Genomic DNA, 21,844 nt, shown 5'->3' with positions numbered 1-21,844 from the left:
ACTTTATGGGCCCATGTTACTGGTTTTTTTGTTTTGTTTTTTTGAGAGAGGGTTTCTCTGTACCTTTGCACCTTTCCTGGAACTCACTCTGTTGCCCAGGCTGGCCTTGAACTCACAGAGATCTGCCTGGCTCTGCCTCCCGAGTGCTGGGATTAAAGGCGTGCACAGCCACCGCCACCACCACCTGGCTCACAATACTGGTTTTACAGCACAATTCCCCACTGACAACTCCACACAGTGGGGCTCTGCACACGGTCAGTTAGTTGTATAGGACTTCGGAGGCCAGAAAGATGGCTTAGTGGTAAAGGTAGCTGCTGCCAAGCCTGGTGACTGAATCTGATACCTGGGACCCACAAAGTGGGAGGAGAGGACCAATGCCTACCAACTGCTCTCTGACCTCCACAAGCAGTTGCGCCTGGATCCACACACGCAAGTAAAAAATACAATTGATTGTGTTTAGTGTGTATCCTGCATACAGTCTCCACACGTGTGCACTGCACGCGAGCGTGTATACACACACACACACACACACACACACACACACACACACACACACACGCTGAACCTTACGCCCTCTGACTTCTCTAAAGGCCAGACACTGCAGGAATTAGAGAAAACTAAATAAGGTAGAAGAAGAATCTACAACTTAGGCATAGTGCTGGGACTGGAGAGATGGCTCAGAGCGTAAGAGCACTGGCTGCTCTTCCAGAGGACCTGAGTTCAATTCTCAGCATCCACAAGGTGACTAACAATCATCTGTAACTTCAGTTGCAAGGGATCTGATGCCCTCTTCTGGTCTCCATAGGCATTCCACACACATGGCACAAAGACAGACATGCATGCAAAACATCCATACACATAAAATAAAATTTAAAACAAACAAACAAAAAAAAAAAACAGTGCTTACTGAGCATGGGAGAATACACCTGTTTTTCTAGCATAACCTGAGTGGGAGTAATTCCGACTGTAACACCTTAAATCCTCCTGCTTCAGCCTACAGAGTGCTAGGATTATAGGCATGAGCCACCACATTCAGCTGGGTACTTCTTTCTCTTGCAAGAGGTTTTGCCTATGTAGCTCAGGCTGGTCTGGAACCCACCTCAACCTCCTGAGTGCTGGGATCATAGGTGAGCAACCATGCCCTGGATGAATACAGATCTTAATCAAGTATGTCCACAATTCCTTACCTACTGAGGAGTTTCTAACAGGGGCTGGGAAGATGCCTAAGTTGGAAAAGCACTTGTTGGGCACACATGAGGACCTGAGTTCAGATCTTCACACTCATATAAAAGCTACGCCCAGTAACACATATTTGTAATCCAAGCACTCGGGATGCAGAGACAAGCTAGCCAAGCTGAAGAAGTGAGCTGTTCAGCAAGAGACCATGAATCAAAACATAAGGTGGAGAGGCTGGAAAAATGGCTCAGCATTTAAAAGCACATATTGTTCTTTCAGAATTTGGTTCTTAGCACCATGGGCAGCTCACACTGTTGTACTCCAGTTCTAGGGGATCCAAAGTCTTTCCCTGGACTCTGTTAAGGATCTGCCTTACATGTGTACATTTCTTAAAATATACACACAAAATTAAATAAAGGGGATCTACATGCACATGTCTACACAAACTCACACATAACACACACAAGAGTATGAACTAGAAGCAAACACAGTTCCAGTACAAGCATGGATTAAGGGTTGGGAAGGGAAACAACTCCACAAGCTATGACCATCAATGAAAGAAAACTACAGATTGAAATCTTTTAGGACAGTCAGGTGTGTGGCACATGCCTGTAATCTCAGCACCGGGGAAGAAAAGCATGGAGATTTTAAGTTTGAGTCCAACCTAAGCTACAAAGGGAGACACTGTACCAAAACCAAACAAACATATACATAACACTCTAATGTACTCTGTAAATAACAAAACCAACTTAACATCTTTTTATTTATGTTAACATCTTTTCATATTGACAAAGTTGATAAGTGTACTAGTCACCAAACCTCTGGAATTAAGCAACTGAAGGTTCACATTTTTCGCCATAAAAATGACCTTTCAAAATGAATACACAGCAATAAAACACACTTCTATCAAAGAAGTTACTATATTATATATTTTAAATAGTAAAAGTCAGTGCATCATTCAAATTGAATTTCAAAATGATAATCATATTACATTTCCTTCACTGAATCTGGTTCGTAGAAAAGACAATCAAAATGATTTTTATAGCCAGCTAAGATAGCTGCATCAGAAGCCCACGTTAGTATTTCTTGACCACTCACACTTCTGCTCCATTTCTTTCATCTCCTCAGGGGGTATTTTCATCTTGTCAACGTGTTCTCTCACCACGCTTGCCCATTTCTGTAAGGAATCCAAAGCAGTCCACGGCTTTGACATATCAACGACCAGTATAACCAGAGTGTCCTTCAGAGAAAGAGCATCCAGAGAGAACCTAAGCAGCCCTTTGTGATACAGGTCTCCATCCAAGATCCATACATTACATCTTGTTTGATCTAGAAAGACAAAAGCATCCACACCATTTCTTCTAGCAGCACTATTAAGTCATTTCATTATCCACAAGAGATGTCTGTTATAATCAACAAAGTTGAACTATTTGGGTCAAGTATGGCAATTCAGAAAAACCTAAAATGATGTAACAGGTGATTATAGGACAGAGCACCCCTTCTCTACTTCCTATTCCTTTAAAGGCAAGACAGTAAATACCATGTTCATATTTTACCATCAGCAGATAGAGATGTACATACTCAAGAAATTACACAAAAAGGACAGTGGTCTATAGAAGAAAGAAAGACTGAGCAAATGAAAACAACTATGAGGATGGTTACATTATTATGGAAAATGAGGAAGAGGTGAAAAGGGGGTAGGCAAAACAATCATCATTGTGCAGGAGAACCAACTTCAAAACTGAGATGGTTTTTTTAAGGATGGTGAGAGGGTTAACATTCCACAGAGGGTGCTGTAAGATGCTTAAAGCAATATGATTTGAAACCTGACTTCACATCATTAGATGTCTAGACATAACTATTCACTGACCCAAGTGACATCCCAGATCTGCTGAGCAATGACAAACTAGAGAAAAGCTAACTGCAGTGGAGAACAGCAGGGCCCTCCAAGTTGACTTCAGGAGGCCAGTGTCACACAAGCCACACTTACCATCCCTGTCTTCATCATGCACGTTTAAATACAAATACTCCAGGCCTCTTCCTTTCTTGTACTCCTCTATTCCCTGAATTTTTCTTATTAAGCTTGTTTTTCCAGCTCCATCTTCACCTAGATAGATAATATTTAAAAAAGAAGAGAAAAAGTCTGTTTTAATTCTAATATGGACCAAGGATACTCTCTGGCACTTTGTGAAAAGCTAGCTCAAGTGGCATCAGCCACAAAAGTAATCTGATGGAAGATAGATGGGCAGCTGCACCACTGAAGACAAAGTCTCCATGCCAGACTCCCTTCTCCAAGTACTGCTATCACTCTTGGTAAATCTTTTCCATCCTGCTATAAACGGAGTCTTTTATGGAGACAAAGTGGGATGCCATGGCATCAGGAAATGCCACATGTACATCATCCTAGTTTAATTTATAAGGAGCAAAGGGCTCCCTCTTAGCTTTCAGTCTGAAGAATCTCAGCTACAAAGAGACACCGTTTTTGTTTGTTTAAAGACCAGAGTACAGGCAAGGTATACAAAGTATACCACAAACTGCAGAGGGCAAGGATGGGAACAGAACCACCACTCTCTTTTTGGATTTTTAAAAAATATTTACTTTAAAAATTATGTGTGGGGCTGGAGAGATGGTTCAGACTGCTCTTCCAGAGGTCCTGACTTCAATTCCCAGCACCCACATGGTGGCTCACAACCATCTGTAATGAGGTTTGGCGCCCTCTTCTGTGTACATAATAAATAAATAAATCTTTAAAAAAAATTATGTGTGTGGGTATGTGTGGTATGTGCACATGAGCGCAGGTGTCTGGAGGTCAGATACTATGATTTCCCTGGACATGGATTACACATGGCTGTGAACCATCCAACATGGGTATTGGAAAACACACACAGATTCTCAGCAAGAGCAGACATGCTCTAAACCACTGAGCCATTCCTCCAGTACTCTCCACCCCTTCTTTTTGAGAAAAGGTCTCACTGTATAGCCCAGGTTGGTCACGAACTCATGATCTGCTTGTCTCATCTGGGATTACAGGACTGCTACTGCTCTTGACCTAGGAGTGGCCTGATTTGTGTCAGGCAGAGAACTAGGTATGGTGATATTTCATTTGTGCTGAAATGTGATTTTATCTGTATGTTAATAAATAAAAGTGCCTTGGCAGTGGCAGCACATGCCCTTAATCCTGATCACATGACAGGCAGGTCTCTGTGTGTTCAAGGATACAGCCAGCATGGAGATATATGTCTTTAATCTCAATATGAACCATACAGACCTGGAGGTCTGTATAGACAGGCAGTGACGAGGAGATCATGTGGTTGGGTTTACAACCAATGAGAAGGCAGAACAGAAACTCAATAAAAAGACACACAGGAAGTAGGTCTCTTTCTAAGGGGAAGGATGACAGTGACAATGAGAGGTAAGAAGGCGGTCTTGGTCTTAGCTCTTGGTGGCTGCTCTGACCTCTTGGGCTTTTAACTCTGCATTTGGCTCTGTGTTTCTTATTTAATAAAACCATTCAGAATTACATCTACAACTGGGTTCCGCCGGGCAGTGGTGGTGCATGCCTTTAATCCCAGCACTCGGGAGGCAGAGGTAGGCGGATCTCTGTGAGTTCAAGGCCAGCCTGGACTATCAAGTGAGTCCCAGGAAAAGGTGCAAAGCTACACAGAGAAACCCTGTCTCAAAAAACAAACAAACAAGTGGGTTCCATTATTAACCATGAGACATGGGGTTGAGACAGCAGAAAAGGGATAGTAAACTGGGCGGTGGTGACGCACACCTCTAATCCCAGCACTGTGGAGGCAGAAACAGGTAGATCTCTGAGTTCAAGGCCAGCCTGATCTATAGAGCTAGTCCCAGGTCACCAGGGCTACACAGAGAAACTCTGTCTTGAAAAAAAAAAAAAGAAGAAAAAAAAATAAAAGAGATAACAAATTGTACAAGAGAAAAGAGAAGGAAGATAGAACAGACAAAAGTAGGAAATAGCCTTAAAAATATTAATGGCAGGAGAAGGTAGTATTTAAACTTAGCAAATATAGAAAGTTTAAGGACTGAGATGTGACTTAGTTGGTAGAGTCTTGCCTAGCATGTACAAATCCCTGGATTCCCTTCCAGTACCACTGAGGTAGTCAGAATGTAACTGGCCCCCATAAGCAAATCGGAAGTGGCACTATTAGGAAGTGTGGCTTTTTGGGAGTAGGTATGGTCTTGTTGGAGGAGGTATGTCACTGTGGGAATGGCCTTTGAGGTTTCCTATGCTCAAGCTATGCTCAGTGTGACACTCAGGTTACTTCCTGTTGCCCGCAGGTCAAGAGGTTAAGACTCTCAGTTGCAGCACTATTTCAGCCTGCATACCACCATGTCCCGCCATGATGATAATGGATTAAACCTCTGAAACTGTAAGCCAACTCAATTAAATGTTTTCCTTTATGAGTGTTGCCGTGGTCATGGTGTCTCTTCAGCAAAGAAACCCTAAGACAACCACATAAACCTGTATGATGGTGCATGTCTGTAATCCTATATTTAATAGGTAGAACAGAAGGTTTAGAAGTTCAAAGTCATCCTCAGCTACTAAGTTTGAACCAAGGCTACATGAAACCTTGTATATTTTTCTTCATTTTATTTTTATTTTATGTATATAGGTACTTTGCCTGCATGTATGTCTGTGCACAAGATTCATGCCTGGTGCCAGTGGAGATGAGAAAAGGCTGTCAGATCCCTTGGAACTAGAGTTACACATGGTTGGTTGTGAGCTGCCACATAGGTGCAGGAACTGAACAGGGGTCCTCTGGAATAGCAGCCAATATTCTTAATGGCTATGCCATCTCTCTAGCCTATTTTCATTTTCATGTTGAAGGAGGAGGAGGAGGAGGAAGGGGGAAAGGAGGAAAAGATGATGATGAAGCAGAAGCAGCAGCAGCCAAGGCCACTTGCGTCACAAATCTGAATGACTGCCTCTATTCTCTGAATGCTGACACAAGATGACAGTGGCCACCTGCCCACTGTTCATGTCTTTTTTCTTCCTTCCTTCCTTTCTTTTTGGTTTTTCAGTATAGCCCTGGCTGCCCTGGAACTTGTACTGTAGACCAGGCTAGCCCCAAACTCAGAGATCCACCTGCCTCTGCCTCCCAAGTGCTGGCATTAAAGGTGTGCATCACCACACTGGGCTCACTGGTGTTTCTAATCATGGTGTCAAGAGGAAACAGAGGTGAGACAGGAAAAAGAGAAGAGAATGGCAACACAGACACATCCAACTCAAAACAAAGTGTTCCTGGTGGTTTATTGGAGAGTTAAGAGTACCTGAGTTTGGTTCTTAGCACCCACAACAAGCAGCTCAGAGCTATCTGTAACTCCAGCCCCAGTGGGATCCAACAGGCACCAGCACATACTCATACAAAGACATACACACACACACACACACACACACACACACACAAATAAAATAAACCTAATTAAAGTTTAAAAAGCAAAGTATTCCAGATGCCAATTGTCTTAGGTTTCTAATGCTGTAATAAAGACCATGACCAAAACCAACTTTGGTGTGTAAGGGTATTTCACCTTAGAGCTTACAATCCATCATTCAGGGAAGTCAGGGCAGGAACTCAAGGCAGGAACCTGGAAGCAGGAGCTGAAGCAGGGACCATGGACCAGTGCTGCTTACTGGTTTGCTCTTTCTGCTTTCTTTTTTATATCTTTATTTTATTGTATGAATGTTTTGCCTACATGTATGTCTGTTCACCATGTGTGTGCCTGCCCTGTGGAGGTCAGAAGAGGGCATCAGATCCCCTGGAACAGGAATTACAGGCTCTGCAAGTCTGTATGCATGTTGGGAATTGAACCTGGGTCCTCCGCAAGAGCAGCTATAACTTTTGAGCCATCTCTCCATCCCTCTTTGATTTCTTATTACCATAGGACCAACTATCCAGGGAGGTCCATAGTAGGTTGGGCTTTTCCACATCAATCAAAAAATTTTTACACAGCTTGCCTACAGGCCAATCTGATGGAGGCATTTTCTTAGTTGAAGTTCCCTCTTCTTTAATGACTCCAGCTTGTATCGAGTAGAGAAAAAAACTAACCAATACACACCAGAAGTAATGATGCAGGTGTAGCTGGATTTTTCTTGCAGGGTCTGTGGTGCTGAGCAGGACTGGAGAAAAATCCAGCTACATGCATGCCTATAATCCCAGCACTTAGTAGACTGAGGCAATGTAATGAGTGCTTGAGGCTAACCTGGGCTACACAGTTAATTCAAAACCAGACTATAGGTACTACAAAAGAAGGTACCTCACAACATTTACTACCATATTATATCTGTAGTTGAAGACTGGTTATTTTCATGAATCATTTTCCAACACCTCATTATTAGTAAATACAACCATAAGTATCAGAATTTATACATTACATAAATACCTACACACATACACACATAGATCATACATACATACATATTAAATCAGATTGGTATGTTGAAAAGGTATTTGCACTCCATTGTTCATTGCAGCATTATCCACAATGCCAAGATATGACACTCAACTTAAGAGTTATCATCCGATGGATAATTGATAGAAAATTCAGTAAAACTAGGCGTGGTGGTACATATCTATAATCACAGCATTTAGGATTTGGAGGCAGGAGGATTATAAATTGAAAACCAACCTCAACTTTATGAGTTTGAAGCCAGTTAAGGGTACATGAGGCCCTGCCTCAAAAAATAAAAAGAAGCATATAGATACACAGGAGATTGCTAAAAAGTCATAAAAGAAATCCTGAATTTGTGAAAACATGAAATGAACTAAGAGGACACAATGTTAAGTGAGATAAGCCAGGCACAAAGGACAAATGCCACAGGAGTTTCCCTTCTATATGGAGCTAGAGACTAAGCCCACTGTGTGCAGTGGTTCCCAGGATCTGGGGAACAGGTGAGGCACAGATCACAAAGATCACGAAGTCTCAAGTAGAAAGGGAAAGTGGTATCAGGGTTCTCCTGCACTGCTGTAAGCCCATGACTTGCAACAGCCTGCAGTGTGTGTGTGTGAGGACTGCCCAGAGCATGCTGAGGCTTCTCATCACAAAACTGGCAACATATGACATGACAAGCCATTGCTCAGGGTGCATATGTCCCACACAGTATGTTGTGCACAGCAAGCAAGTATAATTTTACCCAATTAAAAAAAAAAAAAAAAGAATGTGGCAATTAAATGAGTATTCCATGCTACTTTTATGGTATACTATTAAACTAGCCATCAAAACAACAGATTAGGCTAAAAACAGTAATATCTATGATAATAACAATAATTCCCATGATAAACCATCATGCTTAAAAGCTAGAAATAAAGCTAACTGCTGCAATGTGGGATATGTCGAAAGTGTTTGCTGTATTAGTCTTGCGATTCAAATTCTCTTAGCTCTATATAGCATTATAGCATTTAACTTACAGCTTTGTAATTGCTTGAAAGCTATAAGGAAGAGAATTTCTATCCATCACCTCAGGAGGCTGCAGTAGATCCTCACACTAAAAATAATTTAAATTACCACGTTTGAAGGGCTATAGGAAAGCTTAAGAGATCTGTGCCTACAAACCACGAACTAGAAATACAAAAAAAATAAAATAAAATCAGCTGGTGTTAGTTTTGGCACATGCCTTTAATCCCAGCACTTAGGAGGCAAAGCCAGTTTGATCTCTGTGAGTTTGAGCCCAGCCTGGTCTACAGAGTGAGTTCCAGGACAGCCAGGGCTACACAGAGAAACCTCATCTCAAAAAACAAAAGAGAAAATACAAAACCCCACCTGCCACAGTCACTATCCTAAGAAGTAAGGAGCCTAGCAATGCCTGAAGTCAGCTCTGCAACTAATGCAACACTGCAGCCAAAGCAGGACTCATTAACCACCGGAGTTAATCATTCAGGAAGAGAAAAGGAGTGTAGAGACCCAGGCAAAGGAAGTGTCCTTCTAACAAGGACAAATAAACATTTGGCACTGTGGCACAGCCTATAGTTCCAGCACTATGTGAAGTGAGGTAGGATCCCAAGTTTGAGACCAGCATGAACTATGTAGAAAGTAGACCAAGGAGGCAAGCTTGAGGCCAGCATGCCAGGCTAAGAAAGTTAAACTGTCCTTAAGATGACGGGAAGCCACTAGCAGTTTAGATATTTTAGAAAGATTGTGTGGCAGAAGCCAGGAAGCCAGACTCATGTAAGATTAAGCCTGGGACAGGCCTAGTGGCACAAGTCTGTAGCCACAGCTATTCAGGAGGCTAAGGCAGGAATATTCAAGTTCAAGTCTTGCCCTAATTACAGAGTGAGTTCAAGATCAACCTAGGCAACTTAATGAGATCTATCTAAAGCAGGAGTAAAGACACTTGCCACCAAGCCCAACAACCCAAGTTTAGTCCCTAGGACCCACAAGATGGAAGGAAAAGAGAACTGAGTCCTGTAAGTTGTCTTCTGACCTCCTCATCATGCCAGGCCATTCACACCTGTGTACAGGGGTTGGGGGAAGAGCATATATGTATACACATATACACACAGACACATGCACTTACTCTCTCTCCCAAAACAAATTAACTAATTAAAGAGAAAGAGAGAGAGAGAGAGAGAGAGAGCGATAAGGCTGTAGCTCTGTAGCCCTGTAACAGAGCACTTAGCTAGATGAATCTGGCAGCACGTTCTATCCCTAGAACCACCACAGTAAGAACAATAATAACAAGTCAAATAGGAACTCTGCCTGCTAACCATCCTCGCCTCTGCTGGCTCTTCTCACAGAACTCCCCAGTACACACATGCTGCACTGAGTCTCCGACTGGAAGCTGCAGAAGGCCAAGTTATTCTGATGGTTTTGCTCACTGCCCCACTGCCTACAAAGTGTGACAAACTATCTATTCATCTCTGTCTTCGTAGAGTGGTCACTGAAAGGTGCCATCAACTCAGTACTAGCCTAGATTCTTGTGAATTTCACAAATCCCCTTTCCTATTTTAAAGAATAGTGCCGGGCGGTGGTGGCAAACACCTGTAATCCCAGCACTCGGGAGGCAGAGGCAGGTGGATCTCTAGTGAGTTCGAGGCCAGCCTGGTCTACAGAGCGAGTCCAGGACAGGCTCCAAAGCTACAGAGAAACCCTGTCTCGAAAAACCAAAAAAAAAAAAAAAAAAAAAAAAAAAAGAATAATTTAGGCTAGATGTGATGATATCAGCACACCTTTAATCCCAGCACTCAGTAGGCAGAGGCAAGTGGATTTCTATGAGTTCGAGACTAGCCTGGTCTACAAAGCAAGTTCCAGGACAGCCAGTGCTGTTACACAGAGAAACCTTGTATTGAAATTATTATTATTATTATTATTATTATTATTATTATTACTACTACTACTACTACTACTACTACTACTACTACTATTACTTTTTATTTTTTTTTTACTGTTAACTAGACTAAAAACCAAAGAGCTGAGAAGCCAGGGCAAAAAGATGACATGACAGGAATGTTGTCACGCATGTTTCCATTTCCTAAAATAGGTAAGTGGCCTCTATAAAACTGGGAAATGGGAAGGGAAAGATAGCTAGGCAGTTAAGAGCACTTGCTGATCTTGCAGAGGACTAGAGTTCAGTTCCCAACCTGCCTGTAGGTGGTTTCAACCACTTGTAACTCTAGCTCCAGGAATCCAACATCGTCTTGGGGCCCCCAAGGGCACCCCATCACACATAAACATACTCAAGTACAGAAACATGCACATACATACACCCATTAAATAAACAAACAAACAAACAAACTTATGCTGGGTGGTGGTGGCACACTTTTAATCCCAGCACTCTATAGGCAGAGGCAGATGGATCTCTATGAGTTCAAGGCCAGCTTGGTCTACAGAGCAAGTTCCAGGACAGCCAGGGCTACACAGAGAAACCCTGTCTCAAAAAAAAAAAAAAAAAAAAAAAAAAAAAAACTAATAATGAGACACAGAATTGGGATATAGCTCAGTGACAGAGAGCTTGCCTAGCATACACAAGGCTCTGGGTTTGATTTCCAGCAACAGAAAGAAAAACAAATGTATATAGTGTTCTGCTTTTGTGCCAGAAGAAGGCACCAGATCTCATTATAGATGATTGTGAGCCACTATGTGGTTGATGGGAATTGAATTCAGGATCTCTGGAAGGGCAACCAGTGTTCTTAACCTCTGATCCATCTCTTCAGCCCCCTTACTTTGGTTTTTAAATTTGAACTGAGGAATAAGAATTGACAGCTGTGGTTGCATAAGAAAAAAAACTGAAGTCCAGTAAGTGCTAGGTCTTGTGTGTGGCTCATGTGAGCACAGTCCTGACAGACAACTACAGGCTTACTTGAAGTGGAGACTTCACTATTGTCTGCAGCAGTGATCAACAAGCCTGTGCTCCTTTGCTCATCAGCTGGTCAGACAAGGTTCTTCCCTGGCTGTGGCTAGGGCAAAGCAGTTCCCAACTGACATTCAGGGACTGTCCCCTGGTGATTTTGAATGTCCAACAAGCTAAGAATGTGTGGTATCAGAGAATAACTTGAGGGGCTCAGTTCTCTCCTTCCACTCTGTGGATGCCAGGGATTTCTAACCCAGGTCATCAAGCTTCACAGCAGGGACCTTTACCCACTGAGCCATCTCACCAGCCCATATTAAGATACTTTGTAACATCAACTTACATATGAAGAATGTGAAGATTAGGATGTGACCTCCAACTGTGACATCCCATCATCAGCTGTGTGAACCTGGACACATCAGGGACTATGTCCACAGTGGTGGACTGAAATTCTGTTACTATTATTATTTATTGTATCCGTGACAATGTAAGAATGAAACTCCTGTAGGACCAACAGCAGTACTTTAAAAAGAACATCAAGAAAACATGCAGCCATGTGAAAGTGAGAAGCCAGCCACACTCAGCAGGTAATGTGACTGCTGTCCTAAACACTGAAGCACAGCACTGCTCCCAGGGTTCCACAGAAGTTACTGCACATCATGCTCCCAGGCTAGAAAGTGGGTGGCACTGTCTGAAATGCAAAGCAACTCATGACCCAAAGCACTCATGAACACTAAGCCACATTACTACCTTGTGCCTGGATCAACCCCCTGTCATTCATGACAATGAGCCAAATTAAATAGCATTCTGCGTTCTTTTTTCTCTTTCTTCTCTTTTGCTGAGACACTGGACTCCAGCTTAGCAGAGGTTTTGTGCCACAAACCTTCTCTGCAGAGCTTTGGCTGGCATCTCCACACCCCTGATACATCAGGGGTACACATCATGATAAATAGGTGAGAAGGAATCCCCAACCTGCCATATAAAAACAAGATGCAATTTTATTTGGTCTTGCACGATATAACATAAACCAACATGTTTCATCTGAATGTTCTAGTGACAAAAGCCATGAGGGACCTTTCTTATTGTTTTTTGTTTGTTTGTTTGTTTTATTTTTTGAGATGGGGGTCTCTCTACCGAGCCCTGACTGTCCTGGAACTCCCTATATAACCAGGCTGACCTTGAACTCACAGAGATCTACCTGTCTCTGTATCCTAAGTGCTGGTGTGCACCACCACGCCCAGCCTCACGAAGGACTTTCGTTCAACTACTTTTGGCTCAGATCTTCCACTTGGCCCTCCACAGGTTATATGGAGGATCCAGAGAGATGGGGGCTTTTGATCTGCTCCCATCCCTCAGGGGCCATCTCCCTCCCTGGTGGGAAAAGTGGGAATAGGCTGTTACCCAGCTGCAGTCATGGGTAACATTGGTGCACCTGTTCAGAATGAATCAAGGAGTATCTGTAGAGCAAAAAGACAAAGCCAGTCTTGAATACTAGTGAACAGTGAAGCCTGAGACACAAAGCCCTTGTCTGTAAAACAGCAGAAACACTCACTACACAACACATCACCTGGGAGAACCTCAGCACGAGTAACTGGTGTAACAGGATAGTTCCTATCACATGAAAATTAGAACTTATTCTCAGTTATTTTTCTGACTCTCACAGACTGATTAAAAAATTAAAAATCAGTTTAATTCAATTAACATTAAGGCCAGTAAATGCTGATCCCAATGGCTGTCACTAGCTCCTCTGCTCCAGAGGTCAAAGTCTTACTGAACTAAAGGCTCTTTATCAGAAGCTATGGTATGCATTACTCAGCAATGTCACTCGTAGAGATTTATCCCAAAGATAATACTGGGTACATGGAAAATAAGATGTAACAATAATGGCCTGTAATCAACCATAATTACGATACAGCCAAATATACTATTATTCAATACAGAAAGATAAAGCCAGGCTGGTGAGGTGGCTCAGCACATAAAATGATTGCCAAGCATGCCCAACAATCTGAGTTCAATCTCTGGACCATACCATAAAGGTGGAAGGGTTTCCCATGTTTCAGCTTTATTATCAACCAACACTGATTTTACACACTTATGCATGCTACTCTGCTAGACCTTTTGGTTGTCATAAAGATGTGCAAGTAAGTTAGCATACACTGACGCAAGGGCTTTATTTAATGACTAGTATTTGGAACAAATACCTCTTTCCATTCAGTTTAGGAAATATTTTGTAGAAAAAAAAAAAAAACCTAAAATGCCATAATCTGCTTCTTATGTTGTTGTTCTTATTATTTTAAGTTATTTATTCACTGCATTTTGCTGTTGTAAGAGGGCCTCTTGCTATGTGGCCCAAATGGCAAAGAACTCCAGCACAAGTTGGTCTCAAACTAAATTTCTCAGCCTACAGAATGCTCAGATCACAAATATGTAACACAAAACTTGGTTGTGATGCAATATCTTTTAACAATTCATAATAAAAACGGTGTCAATTTTCAAACTAAAAAAAGGTAGGAGAAAACTAGCTCAACAAAGTTGTCCTCACTCCACACCACACAGATAATACATATTTAAACATAGTTATATAAATAAATTTTATATATATATATATATAATAGTTTGTTTTTTGTTTTGTGTTGGGTTTTGGTTTTGTATTGTTTTGTTTCCAATAAGACCTCTCACCATGCTGTCCTGGAACTCACTCTGTAGCCCAGGCTGGCCTCGAACTCACAGAGATCCGCCTGCCTCTATCTCCCAAGTGCTGGGATTAAAGGCATGGGCCACCACGCCTAGGAGTTGGCTTCATTTTTTTTTTTAACATTTTATTTTTCTTTCTCTAGCATGAAACATGCACAACTTTTAAGTTAGTGACTTCCAACTTTAAAGGTTTTTAGACATAATGTCTTTTTGTTCTTTTAATATCATGAAGTATAAAATTATCTCAGTTTATAGGTCAGGAAGTGGTGTCCACAATGCCACAGCTTCCAAAGACAGAGTCTCCTCCAAGCTGCCCAGTCTCTAGGTGGACTCCTCCACCATATCTGAGTTCCCTTGGCCTTTCTCAGCAGGTATTCAAACCTTTCCTCTATCCCTCGCCAGTGCACTTCCAGCAACACCTTCCCATGGGCGCTGCTGCTTCAAAATGACATTTCATCCAACTCCTGCTACTGTGTCATCTCTCCGCAGTTCTTTACAAGCTTCTGGAGGGCAGAAAGGAAGTCTCAACCCAGTTTTCTTTGGATGACTCTGCACAGTGTAATTCTAAAACTACTGAAGAAATTAATGAAAAGGTGATCTATTAAGCCAGTGAAGATAGGTCTGCCCAATAATCCAGGGCTCTGCTGTTTGGTTGTTGTTTTTTAAGTTGTTTTTGAGACAAAGAGTCTCATGTAGTCCAGGCTGAACTCTAACTCACTATGCAATGAGGATGACTGAATTCCCAACCCTCTTGTCTGCACCTCCCAAGCACTGGGAGTGTGCCACCATGTCCAGCTACTCTCCCGAATGCTCCAGGTGCTTCTGCTGGCACTCTCTTTCAGTGGACTTCACTGTAGCTGAAGAACCTTCTACCAGTCTGTATCGATCAGTCTTGCAGCTCTGCTCTCGGTTTTGACAGTTTTACAACACTGCCATGTTTCATTCATTCAGGTATTATCTGTGGCTGTTTGGGGACTAAAGAGCAGAACTGAGGAACTGCAACAGACTCACAAAACATACAGTATTTAGTATCTGATCCTCTACAGAAAACTTGGCCTTGACTTTTTGTTTCTCAAGACAGGGTTTCTCTATGTAGTTTGCCTGTCCTGGAACTCATTGTAGACCAGGCTGGCCTCAAACTCAGAGATCCTGCCTCTGCCTCCAGAGTGCTGGGATTAAAAGCGTGTGCCACCTAACAGCCCTGACTATTTTTTTTTTTAAGATTTATTTGTTTATTATATATACAGTATTCTGTCTGCATGTATACCTGCATGCTAGAAGAGGGTAACAGATCTTATTACAGATAGTTGTGAGCCACCATGTGGTTGCTGGGAAATGAACTTAGGACCTCTGGAAGAGCAAGCAGTGCCCTTAACCACTGAGCTATCTCTCCAGCCCTATGCCCTATTTTAAGATAACAATATGCCATCTGATCCTCATAACCTTTTGTATTTGGTATTTTTTAGTAGTAACATATACTAAACACATAATTTTATGCTAATCCTCAACTCAGGATATGAGACACTCTTCTTTGTATCATTCTATCACTGGCATCATAGTCTCATAATCACTAACCAGGAAACAGCATTGACATAACTAATAAAGACATGTTTCCTATGGCTACAGAACCCTGGTGATCTTTAATCCCTGCTCCTTAAAAGAGTAATAGTTCAGGGGCTTAGGATCATCTTAGTGGTAAGAGTGTCTGCCTATTATGCGTGAGGCTCCGAGTTCAATCCCTACTACCCACCCCACCCCCACTAAAAAAGAAATAAGACACAGATATAGGTAGAATGATTAAGTACTATCATAGTCCTTCTGGGCTTCACTATGAGCCAGACCTAAGTAGATTAATAAGTCTGCTTATTCACAAGTGTCATGACCAGTTATATCCCTCAATAAGCCACATCCAAAAGCCCAATAAGTACTTGGATTTTCTTCATCTTTTCCTGCTAGGTATTTTTTGTTGTTGTTGTTCTGTTTTTTAGGAGTTATTTTTTGTTCGGATTTTGGGGGGCTTGTTTGTTTTACATTTATGAGCGTTTACCCTGCACATGTGTATGTGCTCCACTTGTGTGCCTGGTGAGGAGGCCAGAAGAGGGTGTCAGATCCCCTGGACCAGGAATTACAGATGGCTGTGAGCCACCATGTGGTCCTGGGCCCTCTGCAAGAGCAGCAAGTGCTCTTAATTACTAAGCCATCTCTCCAGCCCTCACTCTTTGTTTGCTTGGGTTTTTGATTTGTTGTTGTTATCTTACTATGTAACTGGGAATGGATTTGAATTCCCTATCCTCCTGCCTGAATCTCCAAATACTGGAACAACAGGTGCTCACCACCAAATCCTTTTAAAGACAAGGTCTCCTATACAGCCCTGATTTATTTTCTCATGCTTTAGCCTCCTGGATTAAGACCAGATTTTTTTCCTTTAAATAATTACCGGTATTTTGGGTCAAAAATAACTAATGACTAGTAAGAGTTTTGTATATGGCACTGTCTTCCTTGAAGGGACTTCAATCCAGTTGGAAAGCTATACCAGTGCAACACCACACAGGACCCTTAACAACAATATGAGTTTGGAGAACCTACTTAACTGTATCTAAATACCATCACCTCGTCTATAAATTGGTGCTATCATCTACCTTCTAGATTGGGCAATGATAGACCTGTAGATGAGATGTGTATGAAAATGTTTTTGAGAGATGGCTCAGTGGTTAAGAACACACACTGCTCTTGCTGGGACCTGAGCTTGAATCACAGCATCCGTATCAGGCAGCTTACAACTGCCTGTGTAACCCCAGCTCCAGGGGCCCATGATACCTCTGGCCTCTGTGGGCACTTGCATTCATGTGTATATAACCCCACCCACCCACCTACACACATAGACATAATTGAAATAATAAAAGGCAAAGGAAATACTTTTGATAATCCCTTACATATAGTTCTGACTCTTTTATCCTACTGGAGGAAAGGTGAACTAGCAAGCTAAGGGTTAAACTATGGTGTGTGGCTAAGCAGTGTAGCTATGCAAGGGATTCAGACAAAGGCCTACATCATCCCTCCCTTACTAGGCGAATTCTGAAATACAAAGCCTTGCTAATGAGCTCAGACTTCGTTTTTTTCTTTTAACATAGTCTCCAAAACACCACCCTCACTCATGAATGACACACTAGAGCCAAGCACCTATCTCCCTGGCCTGACTGTTTCAAACTCACAACAAAGACAACGGCACACCTACTGTGTGTTTCCTTCCTCTACCACCACAGACTGAACACTGCTGTAACACCTGATAAGTAAATGTCTCTAAGAACTCCCTAGAGCAATTTTGGGAAAGTAACTGTATTTTTGCATAAACAGCATTTGAAAATTAATGATTAGCTTTTTCCAAAGCTGAAAAGGACTCAAGAAAACCCTAATAGTACTGAAAGAAAAACATGACATTTCAGGCTTATATAACTTGACAACAGATGGAGCTTTCTGAACTATTAAGTTCATAAGAAAAAAAAATCTAGTCTAGGCAGAGGGGAGTTGAAGGAGTGTGGGGCCTCCAAGTATACCAAGTCTTTAGACTGACCCAGTGTCAGAAGGATCTAGAAAACACCAGAAAGAAACAAGACTGCCACTTTTTACTGGTGAGCTGCAAATGAAAAAAAAATCTATATAACAGAGTAATTAAAACAGAATCCACTTCAAGGGGGTCATACAGTCTTAAATTCATTGTAGCAATTAGTAGTAATCTGTTTACATTAGTAATTAAAAGCATGCTCTGGAGCTGGTTTTTGTTTTGGTTGCTTTGGGACCCTACTTTAATTTATCTCTGCCCTATCAATACTGCTTATGTAGGCAGTAATCCTTTCTTGTTTTTAAGGAAGAAGACAGGTTTACCGGGCACACTGCAATGGGAGCAGCAGGCACAAGTCCATCTCACAGTCTCTGCTGCCTGGCTTCCCAGTTTGACCCTCCCACAATTCCAGGAGGCAGGCACTGTTATTTCCACAGCTCGCATTTGAAAGATGAAGGAATTCAGGTTTACAGACAGCAATGGACTTGCTTAATATCACACGGTTTGTATGTGATGGGGCCTCTATTCAATCCAGGCTATCTGCACGTGGTGCTTTCAATCACACGAAAAGAAAGGTAAGGTACAAAGCTGATTTTCCAAGTAGCTTGACCACAGCTTTATACAACACAAAGATGGACGAATATAATGATAGGAGGTCATAGAAAATGAGTCATTTCTTCCTACCTACCCATTCACAGTCAACTGTGGAGCCTCTCAGGTAGCAATTCTTAGGCACACATAACAAAAACTCTTCAGGCACAGCTTCCCAGCCTTTTGGCTAAAATTCAAGAGTCTAAAGTCTTGAGACACCCATATCAAAGTTTTAAAATCTGTCATCTTATTATACACTCCAATATCTTGCATGTATTTAAAAAAAGAAAGAAAGAAAGAAAGAAAGAAAGAAAGAAAGAAAGAAAGAAAGAAAAGAAAAGATAGCAAGAAATTTCTCCTGGAGCTGGAAAAACTTGTAAAAATGTGAGGCTGGGATTGTCTGTTGGCCTTCAGTCCTTTCCAGCCAGCAGAGATAAAATATACCGGAGAGAAGGAGGAGAGAGACAGGGCTCCCTTATTCTAGCCATTCGGTGGAAGGAACTAAATGAGAAGAACGCTGTTCTACAGCCCTTTACAAATTTCGGAGTTATTAGGTGACAGTTAAAAAGCCAACTGCAACCCGAGCACACAGCGCGGAGAGAACGGGAGAACGCTGATTCAAATAACACTCATCACGACCCAGTCTGGGCTCCTGTCAATTACACAAAAGAGGCAGCTATTAAATATTAATGGCATGCATTTGCGCTGGAGCCCTCCTGCTACCAATCTCTGTTATGAAAGGAAAAACTGTCCCCGTCGGTCTAGGTAGAGGCTCAGACCACTAGGATTCCCTTGGGTGGTTGTGTTCGTTCTGTCTCCCAGGGGAGATGACAGGGCCACCCCACATCCCAGGGAGGAGAAAGGACGGGAGGGTCCATGCCGGGAGGACCTGGTCCCCTCGTCCCCCAGCTGTCAGCCGCAGGCTGGGAGGCGGGGCGCGGCCGGGCCCCGCTGTCCGCACAAAGGGAGTGGGCGAGCCGATGGGTGCCCCGGCAGCCCCGGGCACCACGGAGAGCACTTACCCAGCAGCAGCACGTTCTTCCCGGTCGGGAGCTTGGAGCGCGAGCGCGTGGACACCTCGCTGAGGATGCAGGACCTAACGGGGAGCAAAGCGCAGGCTGAGGCCGGGCCCGGCCCAGGACGGGAACCGCCGGCCCCAGCTCCCGGGAGGCCCCGCCCGGCTCCCTGCTCCCGCGGAGCTCTGGGATCCCCAAGGCGTCCGCCCGGGCGAGGAGATAACCCGCGGGGCACCAGAGAGGGGTGCGGCCGTTACCAGAGGTTCTGTCCGTCCTCGTCGTCGCCCGCCGCCGCACCGCCGCTGCCGGACGCCAGCTCGTTGGCCAGAGGCCCGCTGGCGTAAGTCGAGGCTAACCCGGGCGGAGATGAACCGAACGAGCCGACTCGCCCCACGGCCGCCATCTTGGTCGGGAATCACACCACTCCTGACAGGGCTGAAAGAGCGAGGCGGCGGCGGCGGCGGCGGCGGCTGAGGGAACCCGGATATGGGCGTTCGGGGCTCTGGAGCTGACCGCGCCTGCGGGGGCGGGAACCAAGCCCGAGGGCGGGGTCTGGGGCGGGGCTGTCGGAGGAGCGGGACGCTGCTGCGCACGCGCGGTAGCCCAGGCCGGGGGACTGCGCGTGCGCGGACTCGTGAGTCGCTGTACTCAGTGGCGGCGCTGTCTTTTTCCTGGGTCTCCGAGCTGAAACGCTGCTCCGCGTGCATCACCTGTCACCGGGGCTGCAGCGGTAGGGCGGGCAAGGTGTGTCAGGTGTGCGGCACAGCCGCCCACCCTTCAGTGGGGCGGTAACCTGGGACCAGAGTGGAACCTGCGCCGCCCACCATTCAGTCGGTCCAAGCGGGGTTCACAGCCTTAACTGCGCCCAGGTACAAACCGGCTGTCCCCGTCCCCGCCGCCGGGATTAGCATCGTCCCGGATTTCTGGCCTTTCCTCTCTGCATTCTCAAGGGACGATGAGTGCCTCAGGCTGGACCCACATCTGGAGCCGGTTCTTCCAGTTTCTATGCAGCTGCATGACAGATAAAATGTTGGCAGCACTTGTACAATTAATGGTCTTGATGGATTTGTGTTTTGGTTTGTTTCTTTGTTTGGAATCCCATGTCGCCCAGGATGGACTCGAAATCTTCCTGCCTGCTTGTCTCAAGTGCTGAGTTTAGCAGGTGCACATCACCATGCCTGCCTCTGATCTTGATGTCAGAAATGTCCCCTGAGAGATTGGGAAAGACCCCACCCTCACCCTACCCCACCCCCGGCCCCCGGCATCTTTCCATCACCTTCACCGTCACCAGCAAGCACAGAGAACCTAAGCTAGCACCTAGATAATTATTTGTCACAACATTATTGGCTAAATATATTGGAATGTCCGAGGGCCATTTCGAGAAAGAGTCGATGGCTCTAAAGCTCTGTCATGCACCCTGTAAAAGCAATGGCTGAAAATAGTCTGGCTTTTGTGCATTTTTTTCCATATTTGAAGATCGTTTGTTCACGTGACCTGAACAATGCTGTTATGCTAGCAAGAAAGTCCACCGCCAAGCACTGTATTTGCTGCAGATCACTTGACACTTACTAGACTCTGTAGGCTGGCTAATCTGAGTTCAGTTTATTGGCTTTGTAACCTCATGATTTACCCTCTCTGAGTTTTAGGTTGGGTTTTTTTGTTTGTTTGTTTGTTCGTTTCTTTGTTTTTTTTTTTTTTGTTTGTTTGTTTTTAAGTGTAAGCCCCATTTTATTTTTCTAAGGTGTTTTTCTTCTGTCTTTATGAAGCCATCTCTTTACATGGGCTTTGGTGGAGGTCGTGGTGCAGCACCAGCAGGTCTAAATCGTGGTGGGGGTGTCCCGTCTTTGCGGGCTTCCCGGGATCGATTCCTGACTGCCTTGCTGTGAATAGCACAGCTCACGCACTAGTGCAGCTTGACATAGAGCTTGGGAAGCACATACGCATCGAAGACACTTGCTTCGGATGTGTCCCTGACAGCAGCGGACTCTACGATGTTCCGAATGACAAACTTCTTAATGGCTTTGTCTTTGGTCATGCACTGGGCGCAGTTCGTGCAGCGGATTGGCTGCACATGGCCGCGGCCCTTTTTGGCCTGACCGTTGTTTCTCCTTTTTTTGGTCATCTTGGAGCCAAGACCCAAAAGAGCGGTTTTGTTTTTGTTTTTTTTTTATAGTTCAAATTTTTCTTTTATTTTTTATTTTTTAATTAATTTATTTATTTTTCAATTACAGCTTGATACAGTACAAATTCTTATCTTAATACTATAATATTTCATTGAGGGGTGCTCAGTAATTGAGTAAAACCAACTCTTATTATAAGCTACAGTCATCCTAGGGTCCCCCACGCCATATATATGGATAGCTTCCATGGTTCTGTGGGTTGCAGTCTGATTGTTCTTTGCTTTATATCTAGTATCCACTTATGAGTGAGTACATACCATGCTTGTCCTTCTGGTTTTGGGTCACCTCACTCAGGACGATTTTTTCTTGTTCCATCCATTTG

General features: G+C 43.7%; 1 protein-coding gene and 1 pseudogene across 1 annotated transcript in view; both read right to left on the bottom strand.

The window, feature by feature from the left end:
• The window catches only part of Dync1li1 (dynein cytoplasmic 1 light intermediate chain 1), a 34,876-nt gene extending 15,004 nt beyond the window's left edge, over positions 1-19,872 (bottom strand). The window contains exons 1-4 of the mRNA XM_036193677.1: positions 19,600-19,872; positions 19,349-19,422; positions 3,167-3,283; positions 2,275-2,505 (exon numbers count right to left, since the gene is read on the bottom strand). Coding sequence (XP_036049570.1) covers positions 2,275-2,505; positions 3,167-3,283; positions 19,349-19,422; positions 19,600-19,745 — 568 coding nt within the window. The 5' untranslated portion in view covers positions 19,746-19,872. The remainder of the gene's footprint in view (positions 1-2,274; positions 2,506-3,166; positions 3,284-19,348; positions 19,423-19,599) is intronic.
• A 1,220-nt stretch (positions 19,873-21,092) lies between these two features.
• On the bottom strand, positions 21,093-21,464 carry LOC118586613 (annotated as a pseudogene).
• Between the last annotated feature and the right edge of the window lie 380 nt (positions 21,465-21,844).

This window comes from Onychomys torridus, chromosome 7, assembly GCF_903995425.1.
Source record: "Onychomys torridus chromosome 7, mOncTor1.1, whole genome shotgun sequence".
NCBI lineage: Eukaryota > Metazoa > Chordata > Mammalia > Rodentia > Cricetidae > Onychomys > Onychomys torridus.
The sequence above is the reverse complement of the archived record's forward strand: the minus strand, read 5'-3'. Positions and strand labels throughout refer to the sequence as shown.